Source organism: Pelodiscus sinensis, chromosome 24, assembly GCF_049634645.1.
Source record: "Pelodiscus sinensis isolate JC-2024 chromosome 24, ASM4963464v1, whole genome shotgun sequence".
Lineage (NCBI taxonomy): Eukaryota > Metazoa > Chordata > Testudines > Trionychidae > Pelodiscus > Pelodiscus sinensis.
The window spans coordinates 13106110-13129641 of NC_134734.1; the positions used below are offsets into that span (position 1 = coordinate 13106110).

General features: G+C 53.4%; 1 protein-coding gene and 1 long non-coding RNA gene across 2 annotated transcripts in view; one reads left to right on the forward strand and one right to left on the reverse strand.

Annotated features, from left to right (window-relative positions):
- The window catches only part of LOC112544499 (uncharacterized), a 40678-nt gene extending 30078 nt beyond the window's left edge, over nt 1-10600 (reverse strand). Inside the window, exons 1-2 of the long non-coding RNA XR_012897473.1 lie at nt 10393-10600; nt 6787-6880 (exon numbers count right to left, since the gene is read on the reverse strand). This is a non-coding gene — a long non-coding RNA (uncharacterized LOC112544499). The remainder of the gene's footprint in view (nt 1-6786; nt 6881-10392) is intronic.
- The window catches only part of CFAP45 (cilia and flagella associated protein 45), a 31710-nt gene continuing 13338 nt past the window's right edge, over nt 5161-23532 (forward strand). The window contains exons 1-8 of the mRNA XM_075907756.1: nt 5161-5344; nt 5445-5570; nt 15284-15426; nt 20665-20809; nt 21697-21867; nt 22424-22602; nt 22825-22954; nt 23295-23441. Of these exons, the coding sequence (XP_075763871.1) occupies nt 5342-5344; nt 5445-5570; nt 15284-15426; nt 20665-20809; nt 21697-21867; nt 22424-22602; nt 22825-22954; nt 23295-23441 (1044 nt within the window). The 5' untranslated portion in view covers nt 5161-5341. The remainder of the gene's footprint in view (nt 5345-5444; nt 5571-15283; nt 15427-20664; nt 20810-21696; nt 21868-22423; nt 22603-22824; nt 22955-23294; nt 23442-23532) is intronic.

The following is a 23532-nucleotide window of genomic DNA, read 5'->3' on the forward strand; positions in this document are numbered from 1 at the left end:
AACTTTAGTTTAGAAGCTTTTTGTCCGGCAAGAAACCACTTATCTATAGCTGGGGTTGTAAAATCCTCATTCCTTTATTGTTCTAGCATGGTGGTCGTCCCTCCTCCTCCCCCCCCCCCCCCCCAATTCCCTATTGTTTGCTGTGTGATCTGTGTGGGGTTTCATTGTTTCAGTCTGCTGTATCATTAATTTTGCAGAGTGTAAATCAATTAAGGTGGTAGGATTATGACTGGTTAGAGAATTTTGTTACAGTATGTTAGGACTGGTCAGTAAAATAATTGGTTAAGCTTTCCTTTGTGGAAAGGAACAGAAACCAGTGGGGTCACAACAGCAGGACAGGACCAGAGCTGACCCCTCCTCACAGGCTGAATGGAGACCCCCTCTGCCAACTCCAGGACCAGCTGACAGGAAGAGCATATGTCTGGAAGGGACAGGTGGGGGCAGGCTGAATAACACGGTATGTGGGAGGAGCCTGAGGCCGGGGCAGGGTGTTTGCACTCAGGGGGGCATGTATACACATGTGGTGGGTGTCAGGGTGTGTCTGTTTGCTCTGTCGTACTATTGGTGCACGTCAGCTCACTTCTGCAGTCTGGCCCGGCAATGAGGCCGGCTTCTAACCCTTTCTAGAAAGCCACTGCCCATCTGTGAACCAACGTTTGTGCTGGGCGTAAGGCCCGGAGCAGCGGCAAGGAGGTGACACAATATCCCAGTGAGTCATTTCCTTTCATTCACGTAGTGGAAAATCATTGTCAAGGGGCTGTGTCCAGGGCGGGCCCTCAGATCAGAAGCACTCAGGCGTACGGAAGTGCATGAGACATTCCCAGTGTGCAGCATGCGGGGGGAGGGGAATGCAGAAGGAGGATATACAAAGACACTGCTCCAGCATGTAAGTGTGCACATACATCTAGCATTCTCTGGAGGAGAAAGAGCTGGGCAGGGCCTCAGGCCCCAGGAGGGAAGAGGGGCCTCAGTCCCTGAGTGGATAAGAACCAGCTCTGCATCCCAGCAAGGGGCAGTGGAATGAGGCCATTCTTAGTTGTGCTAGGTTTGCCATTACCCTGCGGTCCCCTTGGCTCCCTCTACACTGCAATAAGAGACTCACCACAAAGCTGCAGCCGGCCTGGGTCAACTGACTCAGCCCTGCAGGGCTATAAAATTGCAGTGAAGATGTTTGGCCTCTGTTGTGAGCCCAACCCAGGGTGGTCTTAAAGGCCAGGCATCAGCACGGGGCTGTGTGCTGCAGCTTGGTTTTACTGCAGCCTAGCCAGACCCCCTCTCAACACAATCCCACTGACTGTATTGGCCACAAGGGGGTGATCTCTCTGCCCATCTGGAGCTTCCGGCTGGGCCGCTGCCAACGTGCCTGGGGGATTCTGCTTTTAGCCATTCAGGCTTTTAAGAATCATAGAATTATAGAACACTTAGAACTGGAAGGACCTCGAGAGGTCATTGAATCCAGTCCCCTGCCCTCGCAGCAGGACCCCATACCATCTAGACCATTTCTGATAGACATCTATCTAACCTGCTCTTAAATATCTCGAGATGGAGATTCCACAATCTCCCTAGGCAATTTATTCCAGTGTTTAACCACCCTGACAGGAAGTTTTTCCTAATGTCCAACCTAAACCTCCCCTGCTGCAGTTTAAGCCCATTGCTTCTAGTCCTATCCTCAGAGGCTAAGGAGAACAATTTTTGCTCCCTCCTCTCTGTAACACCCTTTTAGACACCTGAAAACTGCTATCATGTCCCCCCTCAGTCTTCTCCTTTCCGAACTAAACAAGCCCATTTCTTTCAGTCTTCCTTCATAGGGCATGTTCTCTAGACCTTTTATCATTCTTGTTGCCCTTTTCCAATTTCTCCAAATCTTTCTTGAAATGTAGTGCCCAGAAATGGACACAATACTCCAACTGAGGCCTAATCAGCGCAGAGTAGAGCGGAAGAATGACGTCTCGTGTCTTGCTCACAACACACCTGTTAATGCATCCTAGAATCATGTTTGCTTTTTTTGCAACAGCATCACACTGTTGACTCTCATTTAGCTTGTGGTCCACTATGACCCCTGATCCCTTTCTGCAGTATTCCTTCCTAGACAGTCGCTTCCCATTCTGTATATGAGAGACTGATTGTTTCTTCCTAAGTGGAGTACTTTGCATTTGTCCTTATTAAACTTCATCCTAGTTACCTCAGACCATTTCTCCAGTTTGTCCAGTTCACTTTAAATTATGACCCTATCCTCCAAAGCAGTTGCAACCCCTTCCAGCTTCATATCAAACTTAATAAGCGTACTCTCTATGCCAGTATCTAAATGGTTGATGAAGATATTGAACAGAACCGGTCCTAAAACAGACCCCTGCGGAACCCTTTTGTTATGCCTTTCCAGCAGGATTGTGAACCGTTAATAACTACTCTCTGAGAATGGTTATCCAGCCAGTTATGCACCCACCTTATAATAGCCCCATCCAAGTTGTATTTGCCTAGTTTATTGATAAGAAGGTCATGCGAGACCGTATCAAATGCCTTACTAATGTCTAGGTATAGCATGTCCACTACTTCTCCCTTACCCACAAGACTCGTTATCCTATCAAAGAAAGCTATCAGATTGGTTTGACATGATTTGTGCTTTACAAATCCATGCTGACTGTTACCTCTCACCTTATCTTCCAGGTGTTTGCAGATGAGTTCTTTAATTACTTGCTCCATTATCTTTCCTGGCAGAAGAAGTTAGAGAAGTTGGGGCATGGGATCTCACAGATTCTGCTGAACCGGGACAAGGATTGGGAGGTTTCCTGGCTAGGGCTGAGATTTCTTCAGCTTCTTTAATTAGCAGCCTCTTGCACTGGCCCCAGTCACTGACCTGACTAGACTCACTAGGCCACCGGTGTGTTCACAGGGGGAAGCCAGCCCAGCAAAGCAATGGCTGGTAAGCCCATGGAATGGCAGCTGGCTGAGGGCAGGGTGTCCCTCCATGGTCTCTCAGACTAGGGAGCACAAGACTACACCCTTCACTCTGGGGTTTCCCTGGCTCCCCCATAGATTCCCAGGTTTGCTGGCATGGGAGGGGGTCTCAGGTTGGGTACTTTGCAAGAAGGTAAAGGAGATGGGATGGAGTCAGCCTCTTGAGGGGAAACCAGACTGCTTATCCCAAGCCTTTGAACACTGCACCCCATTCCCCCCATGTGAGCTGGCTGCTAGCACAGGGACTCTGGAGCACAAAGCCAGAGCACAGAAGCCAGGGGCTCTGCATGGGCCCCAAGTTACTCATCCCTATGAACCTGCCCCTCATGCCTGTGAGGCACCCAAGAGGGCAGAGACCAGCAGAGGCCATGCAAGATCCAAAGGCTTAAAGAGAAACAAGGCAGTTCTTTGTGTGGGTGAGGCAGGACCCTGTGAGGCAGGAAGATCCTTCTCCTCCCCTTTGAACAAAATCTCCATGTTGTTTTCAACCCGCTTCTAGGGCATGAACCTCACAAGGTTCTACAGAACCAAATGCCATGGTCCTGCCCCAACCCAGTGCATTTCCCCCTATCCTCCAGGATCTAGGTAACCTCCACTATGAGCATGTATGAGGTATCCCCCAGGAACTGAATGCCCCAGCCCGTGCACTTTTCATAGATACTAAGGCCAGGAGGGACCACTGTGAATGCCACAGACCATAGAAATTCCCCAGCTTAATTCCCAGAACAGAGCTTTTAGAAAAACATCCAGTCTTGAGTGAAAAGTTCGTCAGTGAGGGAAAACCCATTACAACCACCCTTGGCAAGTTGTTCCAAAGCTTACTGAGTCCCACAGTTAAAAGTTTGTATCCTTATTTTCAGTCTGAATTTGTCTAACTTCAGCTTCTCGCCACTTCCAGCCATTGCCAAATATACTTCCCCACATAGGCACTTCCTAGAACCAAGTCGCCAATTAAGCAACTGAGCTGGGAGTGGAGGCTGGGCCCTGCCACATGCTGGGGATGGGGATTGCTCTGTTTCTGGCAGCCCTGCTCCTGCTGCCAGACCCTGTCACAGACCTGAGCAGTTCAGTTTGGGGGCTGGGCTATTGCAATCAACCAGTGTTGGCAGAGGCAAGGCCCTCATACAGCTGATTCATGCCAGGAGAGTGAAGTCTGTTGCAGGGAGGCTCTGCTCATGCTGGGAACACACTATCACAGCTCCTTCCTCTTATCTCTGGCCACTTCTCTGCCCCTCAAAAGCCAAGGCGGGCCTCCCGCAGCCCACATATGCCAGGAGTGTGGAAACTGAGGGAAGGTATCTGCCAGGTGGCTCTGAGTAAAGGTGTTGCTAACCTGTCTGTAACTTCACACAGGTAATGCTGACATCTCTGCAAGCCTGGCAGGACCCTGGAAGGGGAAGCATGGGGGGAGGGGGATGTGATTTGAACCACAGGCACTGATGATGTGGGTGCTCCAGGGCTGGAGAACCCAGGGGAAAAACAGGTGAGTGCTGCTGAGCCTCCCCCCCCTAAATCCACTCTCCCCTCCCTCCAGGGTTTCCAAACAAGGGGGGGGGGAGGGGAAAGGGTCTGTGGCTCAGCACCTCCCCCTCTGGCCTCCCACCTGCCATGATCAGGTATTTTGCAGCATTTGGAAGGCACTGGGCTGGGGGAGGTAAGAGCAAGGCTGGGGGGGCCTGAAGGTAGAGTCTTGTAGACCCAGGGGCCAGGCACCTCCTGCACTTGTGCAAGTCAGTGCCTGCGAGCTGAACCCCCACGGGGAACCTAACCACTTTCGCACCCCGAGTGCAGACTAGGACCCCCCCCCCCGCCGCTAGCGGTTAAACGGGGCGAGGCCCGGGCCACCGGTTAACCGACAGGCGGCACCGAGACTGGCAGGTGGACCGGTGGCTACTGACCCCTCCCCCCCCCGCCGTGCAGACCGGCCTGCCGGGCTCCCCCCCCCACGCAGGCAAAGCGGCCGCGCACGAGGGCGGGCTGGGCCGGGAGCGCAGCGCGCGCGACGGGGAGGGGACCGCCCCCCTTGGGTTCAAGCAGCCAGTGAGTGGGCGGGGCTGCCCTGGAACCCGCCCCCCTGCCTCTGTCTCAAGCGGGGCACCACGGGCCGGGCTCCGCCCTGAGGAGGAGGGGGCGGGGTCCAGGCCGCCCGCCATCGAGGCCCCGCCCGTGGGCCGCTCTAGCCCCAGCTCCTCCGACGCCTCTATGGTCTCTCTCTCTGAAGGGCGCCCCCGCCCCCTTGCCAGCCGGCTGGAGGCGGAAGCGCCCAGCCGGGAGGGGCCCCTGCTCCATTCCGCCCGCGTGACTCCAGTTGCCGAGCAGCGGCTGCCATGGCGACCGGCCAACAGCCGGGGGAAGAGGCTGCGCGGGAGCCGGCCGCGGGGCGAAGATGGTGAGATCCCAGCCTGCCCCTCCCCCGCCCGTGTCCGCCCCCGGGCCGGGGGGTGCCCCTCGCTGGTCACTAACCGGGGGCGGGGTTCTCTGCTCCCCAGCCGGCCAGCGCCTCGGGCTCCCTCAGCGCCTCCTCCGCCGCCTCCCACCGCTCGCGGGCCCGCCCGCGCTACAGGACCAAGGCCGTGAACTCGGAGGTGGACGAGAGCCTGTTCGGCATGGCCAAGGTGAGGCCGGGGCAGCCCGCAGGGGGGTCGCGCCGCGTGTCCCGCGCTCGCCACGGGGCTGCTTGGCCCTTGAGCGTGGCTAGTTGGCTTCACCACAGGGGGAGCCGGGGAAACGAACCGACAGGTGGGAACGCTCCCGGCTACACGCAACCCCCCCCCCCCCCCGTCCAGCCACACACACACACACACACCACCCCCCTGTCCAGCCACACACACACACACACACACACAAAACCCCCCCTCCGTCCAGCCAGCCACACACACACACACACACACAAAACCCCCCCTCCGTCCAGCCAGCCACACACACACACACACACACAAAACCCCCCCTCCGTCCAGCCAGCCACACGCACACACACACACACAAAACCCCCCCTCCGTCCAGCCAGCCACACGCACACACACACACACACAAAACCCCCCCTCCGTCCAGCCAGCCACACACACACGCAACCCCCCCTCCGTCCAGCCACACACACACACACGCAACCCCCCCTCCGTCCAGCCAGCCAGCCACACACACACACACACCCCCCTCCGTCCAGCCAGCCACACACACACACACACCCCCCTCCGTCCAGCCAGCCACACACACACACACACCCCCCTCCGTCCAGCCAGCCACACACACACACACACAACCCCCTCCGTCCAGCCAGCCACACACACACACACAACCCCCTCCGTCCAGCCAGCCACACACACACACACAAGCCCCTCCGTCCAGCCAGCCCCACACACACACACGCCCCTCCGTCCAGCCAGCCCCACACACACACACACACACACACAACCCCCTCCGTCCAGCCAGCCACACACACACATGCAACCCCCCCTCCGTCCAGCCACACACACACACACACACACGCAACCCCCCCTCCGTCCAGCCACACACACACACACGCAACCCCCCCTCCGTCCAGCCACACACACACACACACGCAACCCCCCCTCCGTCCAGCCACACACACACACACACACGCAACCCCCCCTCCGTCCAGCCACACACACACACACACACGCAACCCCCCCTCCGTCCAGCCAGCCACACACACGCACACGCAACCCCCCCTCCGTCCAGCCAGCCACACACACACACACACACAACCCCCCACCCCCGGCGCTTGAGAGCCGGGGGGCAGGCACGCTGGCTCAATCCCGGCTCCCAGGAACGACCCCCACTGCAGCGCTGTGTTCACATCCTCACTCTTACCTTGGCAGGGATCCGGCCTTTTGACAGACAGCAAAACTAAGGATTTCGATGCACAGCCGCAGCTGGGACGCGGCATGAGCCAGGACTCACGTGCCTTTAAATACAGAAGCAAAATACAGGGCTATGTAGCACTTTAAAGACTAACAAGAGGGTTTATTAGATTTATTAGATTTATCATCTAATAAACCATCTTGTTAGTCTTTAAAGTGCTACATAGCCCTGTATTTTGCTTCAGCTACACCAGACTAACACGACTACATTTCTATCACTATTTAAATACAGAGCTGCTTATAGGTTAATTGTGTAACTGGCAACATTTTTGTCGGCTAGACGATTAGTGAATTACATGCTTCCTAACATCCCTAGTCTGTAGCTGCAAAAAAATGAGCTGCAGAGATCTGCCTTGACATCCACAGCTATACATGGATGTGTAGGGCTCTATGGGTTAGTCACTGGACCCAAACCACTTGAAGAGCCCTGGAAAAATGAGTCTCTTCACGATGCTATTAGCTCTGATCTTCCGCCAATTGTTCCAGCCAGGGAGTGGAACCATTCTCACTGTCCTCAATAACCCCCAACCATCTTCCCTGGTGGGAGCTTGAGAAACAGACAGAAAGGGATAGATGCTGCCCGTGGGCCATAGTTTGCCCACCCCACACTACACAATACAAACAGTATTTCAAAAGCATAATCATAAATACCCCAGAAAGAAATGAACATGAATATACTCCCCTTAACTTCCTTCTTTCTGTGGATATAAAATAGCTTCACTAAAACACCTACTCCAGCTCTTTTATGGATAAGGCTGAGGACTGGAACTTTGTGAGGGCTAAATTAAATTAATGAAGATTGCCTAGCTCCTTGGACTGGAAGGGACAGTCCAGTCCCCTGTCTTTACAGCAGGACAAAGTACCATCCCTGACAAATTTTTGCCCCAAATCCCTAACTGGCTGCCACAAGGATTGAGCTCACAACTCTGGGTTTAGTAGGCTAATGCTCAAACCACTGAGCTATCCCTCCCCCCTCTTAGGCTCTTTTATAGCCTGTGTTGGGACAATAGGTAAAGGTCAGCCCACAGGTGGCCCTACAGCTTGCACTCATGGCCCCACTCCAGTCAGGCTTTGAAAGAAGGAATTGTTCCTAAGTAAATCCAGCTGTCTTCTCATCTCTTAGGTCCAAAGTCACATAGGCAATTTAGGTGCCTAAATCCCAAATTTAGGCGCCTTTGCCTCAATTTTAGGCACCACTGTGATCAGCTGCTAACTCTGTAGACCAGTGTTTCCCAATTAAAATTGGCCGAGGAACCCTTTTCAGCTTTTCAGAATTTCAAAGAACCCCTAGGTTTGTGAAGCAAAAAAAGGGGGGGGGAGGGACCCACCAATTCATGAAAATCACATTCCTTCCCCAAGACCCCCCACCCCCCTTCCTTGAGGCCTCATCTGCTCTGTTCCCTTCCTCTCCATCACTTGCTATCCCCAGCCCTTATACACTCTCACTAGGCTGAGACAGGAGGTGTGGGGTGGGAATGAGGGATTTGAGTGTGGGAAGGGGTGAGGAGAAGTACAAGCTCTGGGAGGGAATTTGGATGCAGGAGAAGGGGATGTTGGCTCGGGGAGGGGGCTCCAGGCTGGGGAGTGTTGGGCTCAGGTGGAAGGTTGGGGTGCTGAGCAAGCCATAGGCTTGTGGATGTGAGGGTGCAGGAGTTTGGGCTGGATATGTGAGGAACCCAGGGCAAGAAGGTTGTGGGTATGATGGGCTCAGGACACAGATTTGTGTTGTGTGGATGGTTCAGGAGTGTTGTGGAAGAAGACTGAGGATGTGGGGATACAGGAGTTTGGGGATGAAAGAGGCTCAGGACAGGAGGTTCCAGTGTATAATAGGCTCAGATTTGGGGTCAGGTGGTGCAGGAGTGTTATGATGCTGCAGTGAGATGGGGGTTTGGCCCCAATTGGGGGCTTGTTGGCCAGGCTTCATTTTTAAATAAGATATTATGTCAAACTCAAAAGGTTTTAGCATTGTCTTTATTTATGAGAGGGGTGAGGAACCTGTTTTGAGTCAAGGGTCACTGACCCACAGAAAAGTCAGTTGGGGTGACACAAGTGAGGGTATGTCTACACTGGCACCCTAGTTCGAACTAGGGTGGCTAATGTAGGCATTCGAAGTTGCAAATGAAGCCCGGGATTTAAATATCCCGGGCTTCATTTGCATCTTGCTGGGCGCCGCCATTTTTAAATCCCCATTAGTGCGGACTCCGTGCCCGCGGCTACACGCGGCAAGGAGTAGGTAGTTCGAATTAGGCTCTCTAATTCGAACTACCGTTACTCCTCGTGGATGCCCACCCCCTCACCATCCTCTGCCCCTCTTCCCCTCATGCCCCTGTGCCCTCACACATGACTTGCTCCATCCCGGCCTTCCTCATGCCCACCCCTTCTTTCAAGCCTTCTCCCAGCACCTCCCCCTCCAGCCCGCAATGCCCTTACCCTCTCCCCACCCAGCATCACCCCGTCCCCCTCCCTCTCCTACTGACACTGCCCCTGCTGCCCTTTTCCTCATTGTCTGTACTTGGCCCCCTGGCATTAGTCTCTCCTCTACCCTGTCCCTTTGGTGCCTTTCCTTCTCTTCCTCCTCTCCCCTCCCCCTCTGCACAAGCCCCTTCCTCTCCCAGCCCTTCCCCTTCCCCTACCTTCTGCCTTCTACTTTGCAGGGCTGGAGTCTGCACTCTGTCCCTGGACTCCAAACCCGCAACTCAGCCGCACGGCGCAACGCGGCGCCCAGCAGTTTTAAAATCCCGGGCCGTGACGTTACATGATGCCCGGGCATCTCCCCGCCCACTGGTTTAAGCACACCGTGTAGGGCAGCAGCAGCCGGCAAGGGGGAAGCTCAGTGAAGGTTACGCACGGCAGGGATGGGCCGGGGCCAGGGTGGGAGGATGCGTGGGGGGACCAGGGCCCGCTACAGCTCCAAATAATGGTGGAGCATAGGCACCACGAGCCCATACAACTCGCCGCCCATGCCTCTGCTGGCTAGCCCTCTCTCTCTCTCTTTCAGAGGGGGCGGGGGAGTGCCGGCTCCTCGCGGAACCCCTCGTTTTGCTTCACGGAACCCCAGGGTTCCCCGGAGCACCAATTGGGAAACACTGCTGTAGACAGCTAAACTCCCTTGACATCTATGTTTTCACTGTAAAGCTTTCCTATGTGCTGATGTGTTTGCCTCTGGGCATGCACACTGCTGCCTCATTCTAGGCATCTGGATGCTTGAGCTCCATTGTGAACCAAAAACCAAGGAAAGATAAAACATAAGACAGGACTATGTAGCACTTTAAAGACTAACAAGATGGTTTATTAAGTGATGAGCTTTCCTGGGCCAGACCCACTTCCTGAGATCAAATTGTGGAAGAAAATTGGCATGACCATATATACCAAAGTGAACACATATAAAAAGGACAAATCAAATTTCAGATCAGACGGGGGGATGAGCGGGGCGGGTTAATGTCTTGCTTGATCCAGTTGCCATGCTCAGAGCACAGCTACCACATCAAAATCCAGGAGGAGGAGGAGGAAGCAATGGAGATCTTACAAGTTTTAGCACTGTGGTTAGAATGCTCACCTGGGATGTGAGAGTTACAGGTATAATTCTCAGTCTGATGAGAGGCACCCTCGGTCTCTACTGTTGAAGCTGTTCCAAATACAGTAACACTCCAATAATCCGGCACTCAATTGTCCGGTACTCCCGATAGTCTGGCATCAAAATGGCAAGTGCTCCTGACGGAACTGGGACTGAACCTGGAACCGCTCAGGTCATCCACTCTCATGTGGGTTACAGCAGGGAGCAGAAGTGTTTGGCTCAGGGGAAGGGAGAGGGATTGGATTACTCAGGGTGTCCCGGCCAGCTGATTGAAAAGCCAGCACACGCACAGTGTGGGCTGTACCGGGACCTAGCATAAGGTTGGGGGGGGAGTGGGATCGGGTTACAGCAGGGAGCAGAAGTGTTTGGCTAAGGGAAAGGGGAGGAGGAGGTGGATTGGGTTACTCACAGTGTCCCAGCCAGCTGATTGCAGGGGAGGGTGAGTGGGCAGGGAGATTGGTTTGGGAGTGTGCAGTACCTCCTGATGCTCCGGCATATCCGATAATCCGGCACCATCTAGGTCCCAAAGGTGCCAGATTATCGGAAGTCTACTGTAGGATGGATGATTGAAGGGCCACTGGCATTCGGAAACAGGATCCTGGGTTTCTCACTTTCCAGATCCAAAAGGCACTAGGCTATGGAAACATTCTCACTCAGTTTCTCTCTGGCCTAATGATTATATAATTAGTTAATCTATAATGAAATGGTTTCAACAGGCTTAGAAGTCTACATATTTACACAATATGTTCAATTGGTTAACCAATTAAATGGGATTTCACATCCCTAATATAGGGAGTCCTGGCTCCTAACTCAGGCTTTGTAAATCCAATGGATAGTCCCAGTGATTTCCTAGACACCTAAAATGTAGGCCTTGCAACAGAGATGTGAAAGTTGAACTATGTTCACAGATACATTCAGGCTCCTTGCACACATAGGTAGCAGGCTTAAAAGCTGACTCCCTGCACCCTGGGGAGCCAACTGCTGCCTCGTGCTGCTGCCGCTGATATAGAGGCAGCAGCATGGGACAGCAAGTATGCATGGGGAGCCATCTTAAAAGTCTGCTCCTTCCACACACCGGCTTACAGGGAGCTGACTGCCGCCCTGCGTGTAATTGTGTACAGGCTCCAATCTGGCTCCTGTCCAGTCCCGGGATGGACTTGCTGCGTCTGTGGGAGAGGTGCTTATCCACTGGCTCCAGTCCTGGAGCTGCCGTACCAGGGAGAATTGCATCCCCTTTCCAGCCCACGTGCTGCTGCAGGGAAAGAGAGTTGGAGGGAGTCCCTCTCTTCCCACTGTAGTCCCCATGTAGCTTGCACTCCAAATCCTTCATCATCAGCCTCTCCCCAGAACATGCACCCCCAGCTGCAACCTTCACCTCCTCCACCCCAATCCTCTGCCTCAGCTTTGAGTCCCGCCCCCACACACTGAATCCTTCAACCCCACCCCCACCCCAGAAATTGTGTTATATGCATCAATATGGCGGTAAGGTGCCACAAATCATATCCATATTGGTGCACATAACAAAATTCATTCTGCACATGTGGGAAACATTAGAGGGAACACTGGTCACCTCCAAGGTGATTCTTTGAGAGAAAACTGAGTAAAACCCTTTGGCAGTTTCTGGATTAGGAAAGCGGAGGTAGAAAATGTGGGTAAATAAACGGTAACTGCTTTTCACACTTCAGGCTTCTCAAGGGGCTGGGACACCAAGGGTATGTCTACACTACCACCCTAGTTCGAACTAGGGTGGTTAATGTAGGCATCCGAAGTTGCAAATGAAGCCTGGGATTTAAATATCCTGGGCTTCATTTGCATCTTGCCGGGCGCCGCCATTTTAAAATCCCCGTTAACCGCGGGCACGGAGTCCACACTACACGCAGCACGGAGTAGGTAGTTAGGATTAGGCTCTCTAATCCGAACTACCGTTACTCCTCGTGGAACGAGGTGTACCGGTAGTTCGGATTAGAGAGCCTAATCCGAACTACCTATTCCGTGCCGCGTGTAGCCGCGGGCACGGAGTCCGCACTAACGGGGATTTAAAAATGGCAGCGCCCGGCAAGATGCAAATAAAGCCCGGGATATTTAAATCCCGGGCTTCATTTGCAACTTCGGATGCCTACATTAACCACCCTAGTTCGAACTAGGGTGGTAGTGTAGACATACCCAAAGAGAAGTCCATCTTATATCTGGGGAATGAGCATTGGCCTGACTCCTGGGAGTGTTGTTTTAAAATACTGCTAGTCAGAAGAGCCCTAGACAGGTTTATGATCTGATAGCACACAAGCCTCCAGGTGTTGCTTATCATTGGGGAGTTTACAGTAGTAATCACTGGAGTGTTAATTGAGGTCCTTGATATGTATGACAGCTCAGAGCAAACCCAGGCACTTATGAGATCTAGAGGAACCTGGGAGTGTCAGACTCAGTCACTGATTGGAATAAATGAACATTGTTATTTGTGTTAAAGGGCAGGTAATTCAGTGCTAAACCTGTTACTTCACCATTCATCGCTTTGACTCTGCATTGACAGGTAGATTAGATTAATTTTGAGAATTCAGACACAAACTTAAAATCCCTAGAGCAGCATTAGCATAGCCACAATGCACATATATTTGTGGGCATGTGTCACAGGACCTAGTCCGACCTCTCTGGCCTTTTCCCCATCTGTAAAATGGGTATAATAATGTTTGTTTTGTCTCATGAGGGTTTTGCAAGAAGCTCTGAGGTGCTGCGGATACTAGGGATGTGAATGATTAGTCGATTATCCGATAAGCAAATGCTTATCGCAGGTGTGGGGAAGAGAGCTTCTGTGGGCCAGATCCAGCCCTCCAAACCAGTTAATCCAGCCCGCAGCCACCCTGCCACTCCCCCACCCCCAGGTCAATGAGACCTGGGGACGGGAGTGCACAAAGTCTCCTCCCCCTGCCAGGGGTGTGTGGCACCAAAGGGAACCGCCAGCTGTTCAGAACAGCTGGCAGTTCATTTTAGGCACCACACGCCCCTTGCAGGGTAGAGGCAGGGGGCAAAGACTTCATGCACTCCCCTGCTCCTGGGACCCTGATTTGCTTGGACATGGGGGCAGTGCGTGAAGTCTCCTGCCACCAGGGATGCATGGCACCTAGAGGGAACCGTCAGCTGTTCAAAACAATCAGGATCTGCAGGTGGGAGACCATGGGAAGCATCCTGGCCCTGGCCCCTCTGGGACAGCCTGGGGCCATTTCAGAAATTTGTGAAGTGGCCTCCCTTCAAAAATTATTGTCCACCTGTCGCTTATCAGATAGTCAACACACTAGTTGACTAGTCGCTTTTGCCCCCCTTGCTACCTCTATCAGAAAGAGGCAGTGGGGGGGGGGGGGGAGAGAAGGGAGTGCTTCAAAGCCACAGTTCCACATGCAGCCCAGGGCCAGACCCTGGGCTCCAAATGGCACTGCTGCTTTGAAAAGCTGTGTGCAGCCCGGGGCCAGCTGGGAAGTCCCCAGCTGGCCTGGGCTGCATGCAGTGTTTCAAAGTGGCAGCACTATGTGGAGCCCAAGGTCTGCCGCTTTGAAACGCCACATGCAGCCCCAGGTCAACTGGGGATTCCCCTGCTGACCCTGGGCTCCATGTGGTGCTGCCACTTTGAAATGCTGTGTGGAGACTGACACTGGGCTGACCCTGGGCTCCACGCATCACTGCTGCTTTGAAATGCTGCGTGGAGTACAGGGCTAGCAGGGGAGTCAAGCAGTCCCCCACTAGCCCCGTGTTTCCTGCAGCGCTTTCGCCTTTGAAGTGGCTTTTGCACTACAAAGGCAAAGGTGCCCTTATCGACTATTCGATTAGCTAATTAATCTAACTGTAACATCCCTAGTGGACACAGCATTGTTCAGTACCCTGCATTTATCACTTGGGACTGTTCTGCACTTAGACTAGATGGGAGCGCATCCCAGCACCATAGTCTCTCTCTGATACCCAGAAGTCATTGTGTGCAGTGTGGCTCTGTTAACACTATTCTGGAGATTGTCACCTTTCAGTTGCTTGAGCTTGAGTATTTGAACTTTTTACCCCATGGCGTGTTAACATGCCTCTTGATACCTGCTTTTGTATTAAGAAAGGGCAAGCGCCTTCAGGCAGGTCTGGCTGAATCACGCCTGGAGTGCACTGGATTGTTCACTAGGTGGCAATGTCAGCTCAAATGAATGGGGATGGGACCAGTGTTAGGGAAAGTTATTATTTGAAAGATTCATTTCTGGGCTGAATTAATTGATTCTGCAAGATCCAGTGCCTTGTACAGGGGCTGAGCGCTTGGCTCCCACAGAATCCAAACCTCCAAAGGATCTCCCACTACCTCTCCTACTCACTGTCTGCTCATGGGAGAGCTGGGCCCACTTGTCCTCACTCCTTTCTGCTTCCAGCTTCACGCTTCTGCCAGGCCCCGTATATAGCTAGAGAGGCTCGGCCACCCCGTCCTCAAAGTAAGTGGGGCTGGGCATTGGGCAGATGGACAGTGAACAATGTCAGCTCATTTCAATCAGATGTTCACGGACCAAGGCTGGTGCTGGCACCTAAATAACGGTGAGGAGAGACTATCCTTCAGGCTGTGGTGGCTGGGGCTAGAGAGGAGCTGGTGTTTGGCCTGGGTAAGAACCAGGTGAAAGGTTTCATCTCCTGTTCCTCGACCCTGCAATCTGTCAGGATGTTTGCCAGAAAGGGTCGTGAATGTTCCGTGGTAAGTTAGTGCTGGGGGGTCAGTGGGCCCCAGTGTAGCCCCAGTCAGTGCTCGCCCCATGGGACAGCCACGCAAAGGAGACGCACGAGGGATAATCAGGAGTTAAAGGTGTGTTATGTGGAGAGCAATGAGAAACCCTGAGAAAATCTGTCCGTCTGTCTTGTCTTTCAGAACCTGCCGCGATCCTATACTGACAGCCCCCTTGTGATCCTACGGGATGTGCAGACTGTCCAGAAATCACCCTCTGCCTGTGGCTGGGGCCACAAACCTGAGACCATCCGCCTCATCACCAGGGATCTCATCCGTGATCTTGTGTAAGCCAGCACATGAGCCTCTGCTTTGAGGGTGTGTCAGGGGCCCCAGGGACTAGGTGCCTGTCCCATGGAAGTGCTCCAGTGCTAGGCTAGCCCTTACTGTGTAGCCTCCTGGAGACAAGCAAGTGGCAACCCCCTGGAATGCCTGGTCTGAGTGGGAAGTGAGTGGAGGGTCAGTCAGAGAACACTATTAACACCCTGCTCTATAAAGCTCCCTCAGTGGCCACATTACAGGCCTCTCTTGTCCAGTCTTTAGTACAGGATGGGCAAGACAGCCTCCATGGGCTGAATCCAGCCCACCAAGCCCTTTGATTTGGCCTCCGGCCGATCTGCCACTTCCCCTCCCATAGGCCAATCGAGTGTTGTGGACGGGGTAGTACACGAAGTCTCCTCTTGCCCACCAGGGGCACGCAGCTCCAGAAGAAACCGTCAACTATTCAAAACAGCTGGTGGTTCTCTCTAGGTGTCCCACACCCCTGGCAGGGTGGAAGCGAGGACAAATACTTCATGTGCTCCCCTGCCCCCAGGCCCTAATTGACCTATGGGTGGAGGGAGCACACAAAGTCTCCTCCCACTGCAGGAGCATGTGTCACCTAGAGGGAACTGCCAGCTGTTTTGGACAGCTGTCAGTTTTTTCTAGGCAATGCGCGCCCCTGGCAAAGACTTTACGCACTTCCAGGCTAATCAAGGCCTGTGGATGGAGGAGCATATGAAGTCTCCTGGCCCCACCCCTTCCATCCCATCTAGGTTGGCCTGGGACCACTTTGGAAATTCATGAGATGGCTCCCTTTCAAAAATTATTGCCCACCCTTGCATTAGTATATGATGGGCAGGAGTAGCACAAAGCACCTTCGGGATATATGCAGTGATCTTTCTGATTTGGTCTGATGCTGCCCCCATATGTCCCTGTACAGGTGAAAGGCAGCCTCAGTACATAAAATAGAGCATCCTTAACACACACAGCAAACAGGTCTGTGGATTGCTCCAGGAATGTTTTCTAAACAGGACTGAAATGAGGTCATTAAAGAACCTGCAGCACTTTGCAAGAATAAGGGTATTGTCTTGACCAAATACCATTTCAGACAATTACTTTCTATCTCCCGAAGTTTTCCCTGCACTCAGGAGTTGTCTTCAGCTTCCGGCTTAAAAAGTTGTATAGTGTTGCTGTTCCTTGGTAAACAGCCATCACCTCTCACGCTAGAGGTGAGTTCATTTTTGTGGTAGGTGGAATGATCCAAGGTACTCAGGTTAACATTTTCAAAGGTGATCCCTGATGTTGACCCCTGGCAGCTGACTTGTAGAGAAGCTGAGCAGCGTGAGCACCAACAGAAGTCAATGGGAGCTCCTGAAGGTCATGTCAAGATGTTTCAGGCTGGGAACCCAAACACTGAGACACCTCAGGTTAATGTCTCATTTGACAAGGTGGCTATTCTGGGCCCTTTGGGATGAAAGGTTCTGTGTACAGCAGTGATGCTGTTATTGCTATGAACCATTCTTTGAAGTGCTTCTGGAATCCAGTCTGCTGTTGTCATCTTTGAAGAAACTATTAAGCAGGTCTCAGTGTTTGTGTGGGTGGATGAAAGGCAACATATAATAATACTGCTAATTATTATTAAATATTTAGCACTGAACATCTTCAAAGTGCTTTACACATTCTCCTCTATTTGGGTTCTTATACCACGCCCATCACCATGGCATCTGAGTAATGCGCAGTCATTTATTTTGTAGAATTCCCCTGGGAAATAGGCCCATATTATCCTCATTTTACAACTGTGAAAATTGGGGCACAGTCAGCTTCCTCTAGGTCATGCAGTGAGTCAGCTGCAGAACTGAGACTAGAATTCAGTTGCTTTTCTTTCCTCATTCTGTGATCATTCCACGAAACTACATTGCCTTATGTAGCGATATTAACCCTTCAAGGGTCATCTGTCACCAATGTGTGTGGCATGCAGATATTTTCTATTCCCTTTGCCATCAGGACCATCCCTAGCAATACCCAAAGTATGCAGCTGCATAGGGCTTCATGACATTTTGAGCCCTACACAGCCCCATTGCCCAGTCAGCCCCTTGGGCTGTGCCCAGCCCCTGCTCACCAGAAGGGTTTGGAGGATTCAGGAGGAGCAGAGGGTGGCCACTCAGTGGCAGCTGGAAAGAAGCAATGGTTTCCCCTTCAAAGTGGTGTTCTCTCCAGCTGGCTGCGTGGCCGCCCTCTGCTTCCATGGCCTACGTTCGCTGTTTGCTACTGCCGGCACCTCCTGCCTGAGGATGTCAGGTGAGCCTCCCACCCTGCTCCTGCTCCTGCTCCTGCTCCTGCTCCTGCTCCTGCTCCTGCTCCTGCTCCTGCTCCTGCTCCTGCTCCTGCTCCTGCTCCTGCTCCTGCTCCTGCTCCTGCTCCTGCTGAGGGTTGCCAGCTCTCCCAGACTGGACAGACCTGATGCCTTTCACAATAATAGCATCCAGTCAGGAGAGCTGGCAATCCTGCTCCTGCCACCCACAGCTCCCCACCATGGAGTGGTTGCTCTTCTACCCCCCGGGAGGAAGGTGTGGTTTCTGGGGTAGGGCACCAGCGTTGGCATAGCCATGTACTAATGAATTCGTGGTTCAGACAGTGTCTTTGTTTTTCCCTGGTATCTTCTATCCCTAGAGACACTCTGCAGTCTTAGCAAAGCGCCATACAAGCTAGGCATATGGCTCACATCCGCCAATACGGAAATGCAAACACCTGTTTTAAGGTGCATGGCAATGTGGACCTGTTGTTGAGGGCAGGCAAGGAAGATTATCATGTCCCACTGACACTGCTGAAAGCGCCAGGATGACAGTTGAGCTGCTTTCACATGAAAGTCCGGAAATTCAAGTGTGACACTGAAATGTTTGGAACATCTTTCCCAGGGACTAAATAGCTCCATACACTGTTTATTTGTGATTCCAGTTGCGCTTGTGGGGTGTACACAGGCAATGATCGGTTGGCACAAAGCAGTTACAGAGGTACCTTGTGCTGTTCATTACCATGTGCTTCTATATGAAGTCCATGTGGAGCAGGAGGAAAGCTGGCCAATAGACTTTGGGCTTAGGCAGGCCTGGTCATGATTGTCTTTGTGCTGCCACTGTCTTTCATGTGCATGTATGGCATCTGCAGTGCTGTAGATGCACTTACAGGACAATAGACCATTTCAAGTCCACCTCTATGAGGTTGTAGATATCCTCCAGTTCCCCCTTTGAGTCTATATTTGGGATTCTGCATGATGTGTTTGATGGTTGGGGTGTTCTCATTGCAGTTACAGGAATGGGAGTCTTTGATTTTCTGCACTTACACAGTATCCCTGGAGCTGTCTAAACTAGGGATGTAATAGTATAGTTGATTACCTGATAAGCAAAAGCAAAAGCTTATCGGATAATGCTATTGACTACATGCATTCCTCTTCCCTCCCTTGCCAGTATATTTTTTAGCAGACTGGCCAGCAGTGTGGCTCAGTCCTGGCTTGCACTGGGTCTGGGACCTACCTCTGCTGCAGATCTGCATTTTAAGTGTATTAGGAGCCAGGCGGGCAGGCAGCCCAGCTCAGTTCCACCGGGTCTGGGAGCTCAACCCTTCTCCCTGGACAAGGGCTGCTGCCACCCCGCGCTGCTGTCTCTGTATCAGAGGCATCAGTGCGAGGCAACAGGCAGCCGACCTGTGCAGAGAGCTGTTTTTTAAACTGGTTCCCCTTGCAGACCAGCTCCAGCCTGGCAATCCACGCTGCTGCCTCTGTACCAGAGGCAGCAGCGCCGAGTGGCAGGGGGCTCCTCAGGAGTGGGGCCAGAGCGCACTGGCTTCCAGCCCCCACTCCCCGGGGACTTTAGAATACTCGAGTAACCAATAGGAAATCAGGAGGTTAATTGACTGTTCAGTTAACCGATATTTAACATCCCTAGTCTAGACACTGTTATTCCTGGGGTGCAGTCAGTTAGCCCAGCCTGTGACAGCATCATGCTGCTCTCACTGGGGTTTGGGGCTCTCCCTTCGTCTCAAACCTGGCAGTGCTTCTCCTGTAGCACCTTCGCCTACTCCCCACACTAGACTTGGCCCAGGCACTTTGGTTCAGATACACAAAGTTTCAGATTTGGGTACTGTGTCGATTCACCAAATCCCTGTTCAGCTGCTGCCTGCCCCCATAGACACCTGCATGTTCACTGTAAACATCACCTAAGTCTCTGCGTGTGAGCATGCACATCGTTCCCATAGCTGTCTGGGCACCTGCCTATTTTCTAATCTGATCCTCAATCCTGCCTGCAGGGCTTGCGCTGATCGGTGTGCTGTGAGCATGCCTAACTCTACACAAGCTGGCCGGGGGAGGGGACTAGGAGGAACTCCTTATACCTGTTAGTGCAGCAGTTAGATACCCACCTGTGGTGTGAGACCCTTATTCAGTTTCCTTCTTTGCCTGACTAAATGAGGGTTTCCCGCCTCTCAGGTGAGTGCCCTAATCACAAGATTATGGGTGTTCTGGGGCAAAGCTCTTCAGATCGCCTGTTGGAAGGTGTTCCGCTTAGTATAAATACTGAAATAGGCGTTGGGCCAAGGCCAACAGCAGTGCTGATGACTTTATATACCCAAGTCCCTTCTTCACCTCCAGTGCAGGATGGCTAAAGATTGCAAGGGAGGCCTTCTCCTTCCCCTCCTGCTTGTATGGAGTGAGGCACATGCCACTCTTCCTGTGATAAATGGTTTAGGCATGACTCCAGGAGAGGGATCCTCGTGGTAGATTGAGAGCAGAAATGGTGCCTCCCGCTAGCTAGGGCTGAGATGCCTAAGTCCCAGAGAGGGGCGGGGCTTAGGCCACACCCTTCTTGTCAGTATCTGCAATTGACTAGTGTAGGCAGCTCCGCACCTAGCGTGGTTTTGGTGGATCCCATTCTCAGGCACCTATCTCTCCCCCTCATTGGGTAGAAAACCCAGGCACTTAATTCAGGCTTTGTGGGTTCCATTGGGTGGCAGGACACCAGATGTTAGGCATTACTATCCTCAGTCTGACAATGCCCCTGTCCCTTTGTGGATCTGGGCCCTCTTGCATTTATCTCTGCTGACTCACTCAGTCTCTCACACAGTCCTTCCCTGGCTCTGGTGACCTCTATTGCAGGCAGCACCACAGGGTGTGATCTCTGTGCAGGAGACCCTCAGGCATTTCCCAGGCTGACCCATGGTGATGGGAGTAGGGAGCCTCCATGTCACCTCTCTGCTCCTCTTGCTTGTTCTGCCAGCGTTCCTGCAGAGGACCCGTCAGGAGAATCCCTCATTATGAGCCCAGAGGATTTCCACCGCATTAAGGCAGCATCCCAAGTCCTGACCAAGGAGGAGCGTGAGGCCAACATAGCAGCCCTCAAGGCAGAGAGAGAAGCTCTTATCGTAAGTGTCTCTTCTCGCTTCCTGCTGTCAGCTGATTTGTAGGCCCATTCCAGGGTGCTGTTTGAAGTGGCCACATAGGGTGGACTTTGCAGGGAAGGGCCAACTGCAGGGGCTACGGCAGCTACCCCACACATTCCTGGTGTGCCAGGCCCAGCTCTGGCCTGCCTGGGGCCATCTGGGCTAGGGATGGGGAGGTGGGTGCAGACCAAGAGGAGGGAGTGGGGCTCTTGAGCAGCCAGGCTTCCCAGAGGAAGCCCCTGGGCAGACTCCTGAGAGCCAGGGAACTGTTTATGCTGCTAGTCCCAAACTGCTTCTCTGTCATGGTGGCTCATAGCAATTGGCAGAACTTTGGAAAGCTCCCCATCCAAATCCTCCCTTGCAGGAGAGACATCGAACTTGCACCCTACACTGGCACCCACAGACTTGCCCCTGTGGCCCAGGCTCTCAGAGGATGTAGGAATTGCCAGGCCCCCACAGTTCATATCTCAGAGAGAATCCTCCCCCCTTGGGGTGGGAGTGCGAGGAGACAGCAATGCTGCCACCCCAGGAAGTTCTGGCCATTGAGAGAGTGGGTGGAGCCTGCCGCACAAAGCCGCTGGCTCATGGACACAGGCTGGGTGTATGTCACGGGCCATGGTTCCAGCAGCCCTCCTGTCTCAGACACGATAGGACGTGAGCATCTCCCTTGGGAGCGGTGCAGCCTCCCTGCAGCTCTCACCTGTGCAGGCACAGCAGTCCCCTCAGAGCTTGCCAGTCTCCTCCCTGTCCCCAGCATCGTGTCATGGTGGTGCTGGCCCAGAAGAATCTGGCTTGTGGCAGCACTTGAGTGAGGCAGGGCTCCCTAGGGCCAGGAAGGTGGCTGTCAGCAGCCTCCCTTTCCCCTCCAGGCCGGGGTGAATGAGCGCAAGCACGTCATGAAGCAGAAAGGGATGGTGCAGAAGAAGAAGGAGAAGCTGAGCGACCTGGAAGAGGAGGCCAAGGAGCGAGCCCAGTACCTGCTGCAGCGGGCCACCAGGATGCGCATGGAGCAGGAGGAAGAGGTCAAGGAGCTCAGCGAGGTGGGGTCTCGGGCTCTGTGCTCTGCAGTCTTCCCCTCTCCCCAGAAACTGGGCCCTTCTGCCAAGCAGGGCAGCATCGTTCCAGGGACTCCAAGCCAGGCGTAGCCAAAGCAGGGCAAGCTCAGCCCTGCCCTGGAGGGACCCTGTGCAGGGAGAAGGAAGCTGAGTCCCTGAGTGATGGCTGTCAGCAAAGGCTCCTGCTGTGATGGTGTGATGGGGCCAAGACTTGTTCCACATGGAACCACTGACCTGCCCTCTGACAGCAAGGACCTACAGTCACTGGGCTGGATTTGAAGTGGTCCCTGTGGGAGGAAGCTCTTTGTGCCATTGCCTGCCTCCTGCACTGTGCAGTCCTGGCTGTACTCCGATGTGGGGAAACCAGGGTGCCCGAGGGCATACAGTGAGTGAGTGGCACAGCTGGGAATGGAGCTAAGTCTTATTCTAACCCCTAGATCATGGTCTGTTTCCTCTTGAACTGCCTTTCCCTGCCCCCTGGGCCCTCTCTGTCTGTGCCCCACCCGCATGGTTGAGCCAGAGCAGTTCCTTGTCCCCAAAGATGATCCTGAATGCAAAGTGCCAGGCGATCCGTGATGCACAGATGCTGGAAAAGCAGCTGATTGAGAAGGAGCTGGGGGAGGAGGAGAAGCGCCTGGACCAGATGATGGAGGTGGAGAGGCAAAAAGCCACCAAGATGCAGGAGGAGCTGGAACAGAAGAGGAAGCAGGAGATGATCAGGTGAGCAGCAATATCCCTCCCCAAGCCCTGGGCAGCTCATCACATGCAGCCCCACTCCAGCACTTCCCAAGGAAACCCAGTGTGAGGCAACCATTGCCAGGGGATACCTGTCTGTGTGGCCGTGGGGCATGGGCAGCAGGCAGTCCAGCCCTGCTGGCTTGGCAGGCATTTGTGCCAGGCACAGTGTGATGTGCCAGAGACATTGATATGTCCTGTTCCCAGAGGGAAGCAACATATCATCGAGCAGATAGAGAAGAACCAGGAGGAGCGGGCTATGAAGGCAGAGCAGCGCGATCAGGAGGCCCAGGAGATGCTGGACTATCTGGAGCAGATGCAGATGGAAGACATGACGGTAAGAGAGACGGGTGAGGTGAGGCGTCCGAGATAGATTCTGAGCCCATCCAACCCTCCTGAACCCCAGCTCCCTAGTATCCCCCAGGGCCAGGGGAATGGGCAGCCCAGAGCTAGTTAGTCTCCTCGCAGTTGAGGACTATGGGAAGCAGACGAGGAGCTCAAAAGGATAGTGAGCAACTGGGCATTTCTTCAGCCCCAGCCCAATAGCTGGTCCCTCGTCCCTGCTAGTGCATACTGCTCCAGGCAAATGCCAAAGCAAGAATGGTCTGGGAAGGGGGCTGTGCTGTGGCATCTCCCTGGGGTACCTCTCACACCCCCTGCCCTCGTACCTTTCTCAGGACATGGAGAACAGACATGAGCAGAGGATGAGAATTCAGGCTGAGGTTAAGCGTATCAATGACGAGAACCAGCGGCGTAAGGAGGAGCAGCTGGCGCAGGAGAGGATGGCTGACCAGCAGGTGCTGGAATACCAGAAGCGGAAAATGGTATGTGCTGTGGGCAGGGGGACAAGAGACGGGTGGCATTCCTGCCCAATAAATTGGGCTGCATGTCACCAGGAAAGTTCTGCTCTGTTTA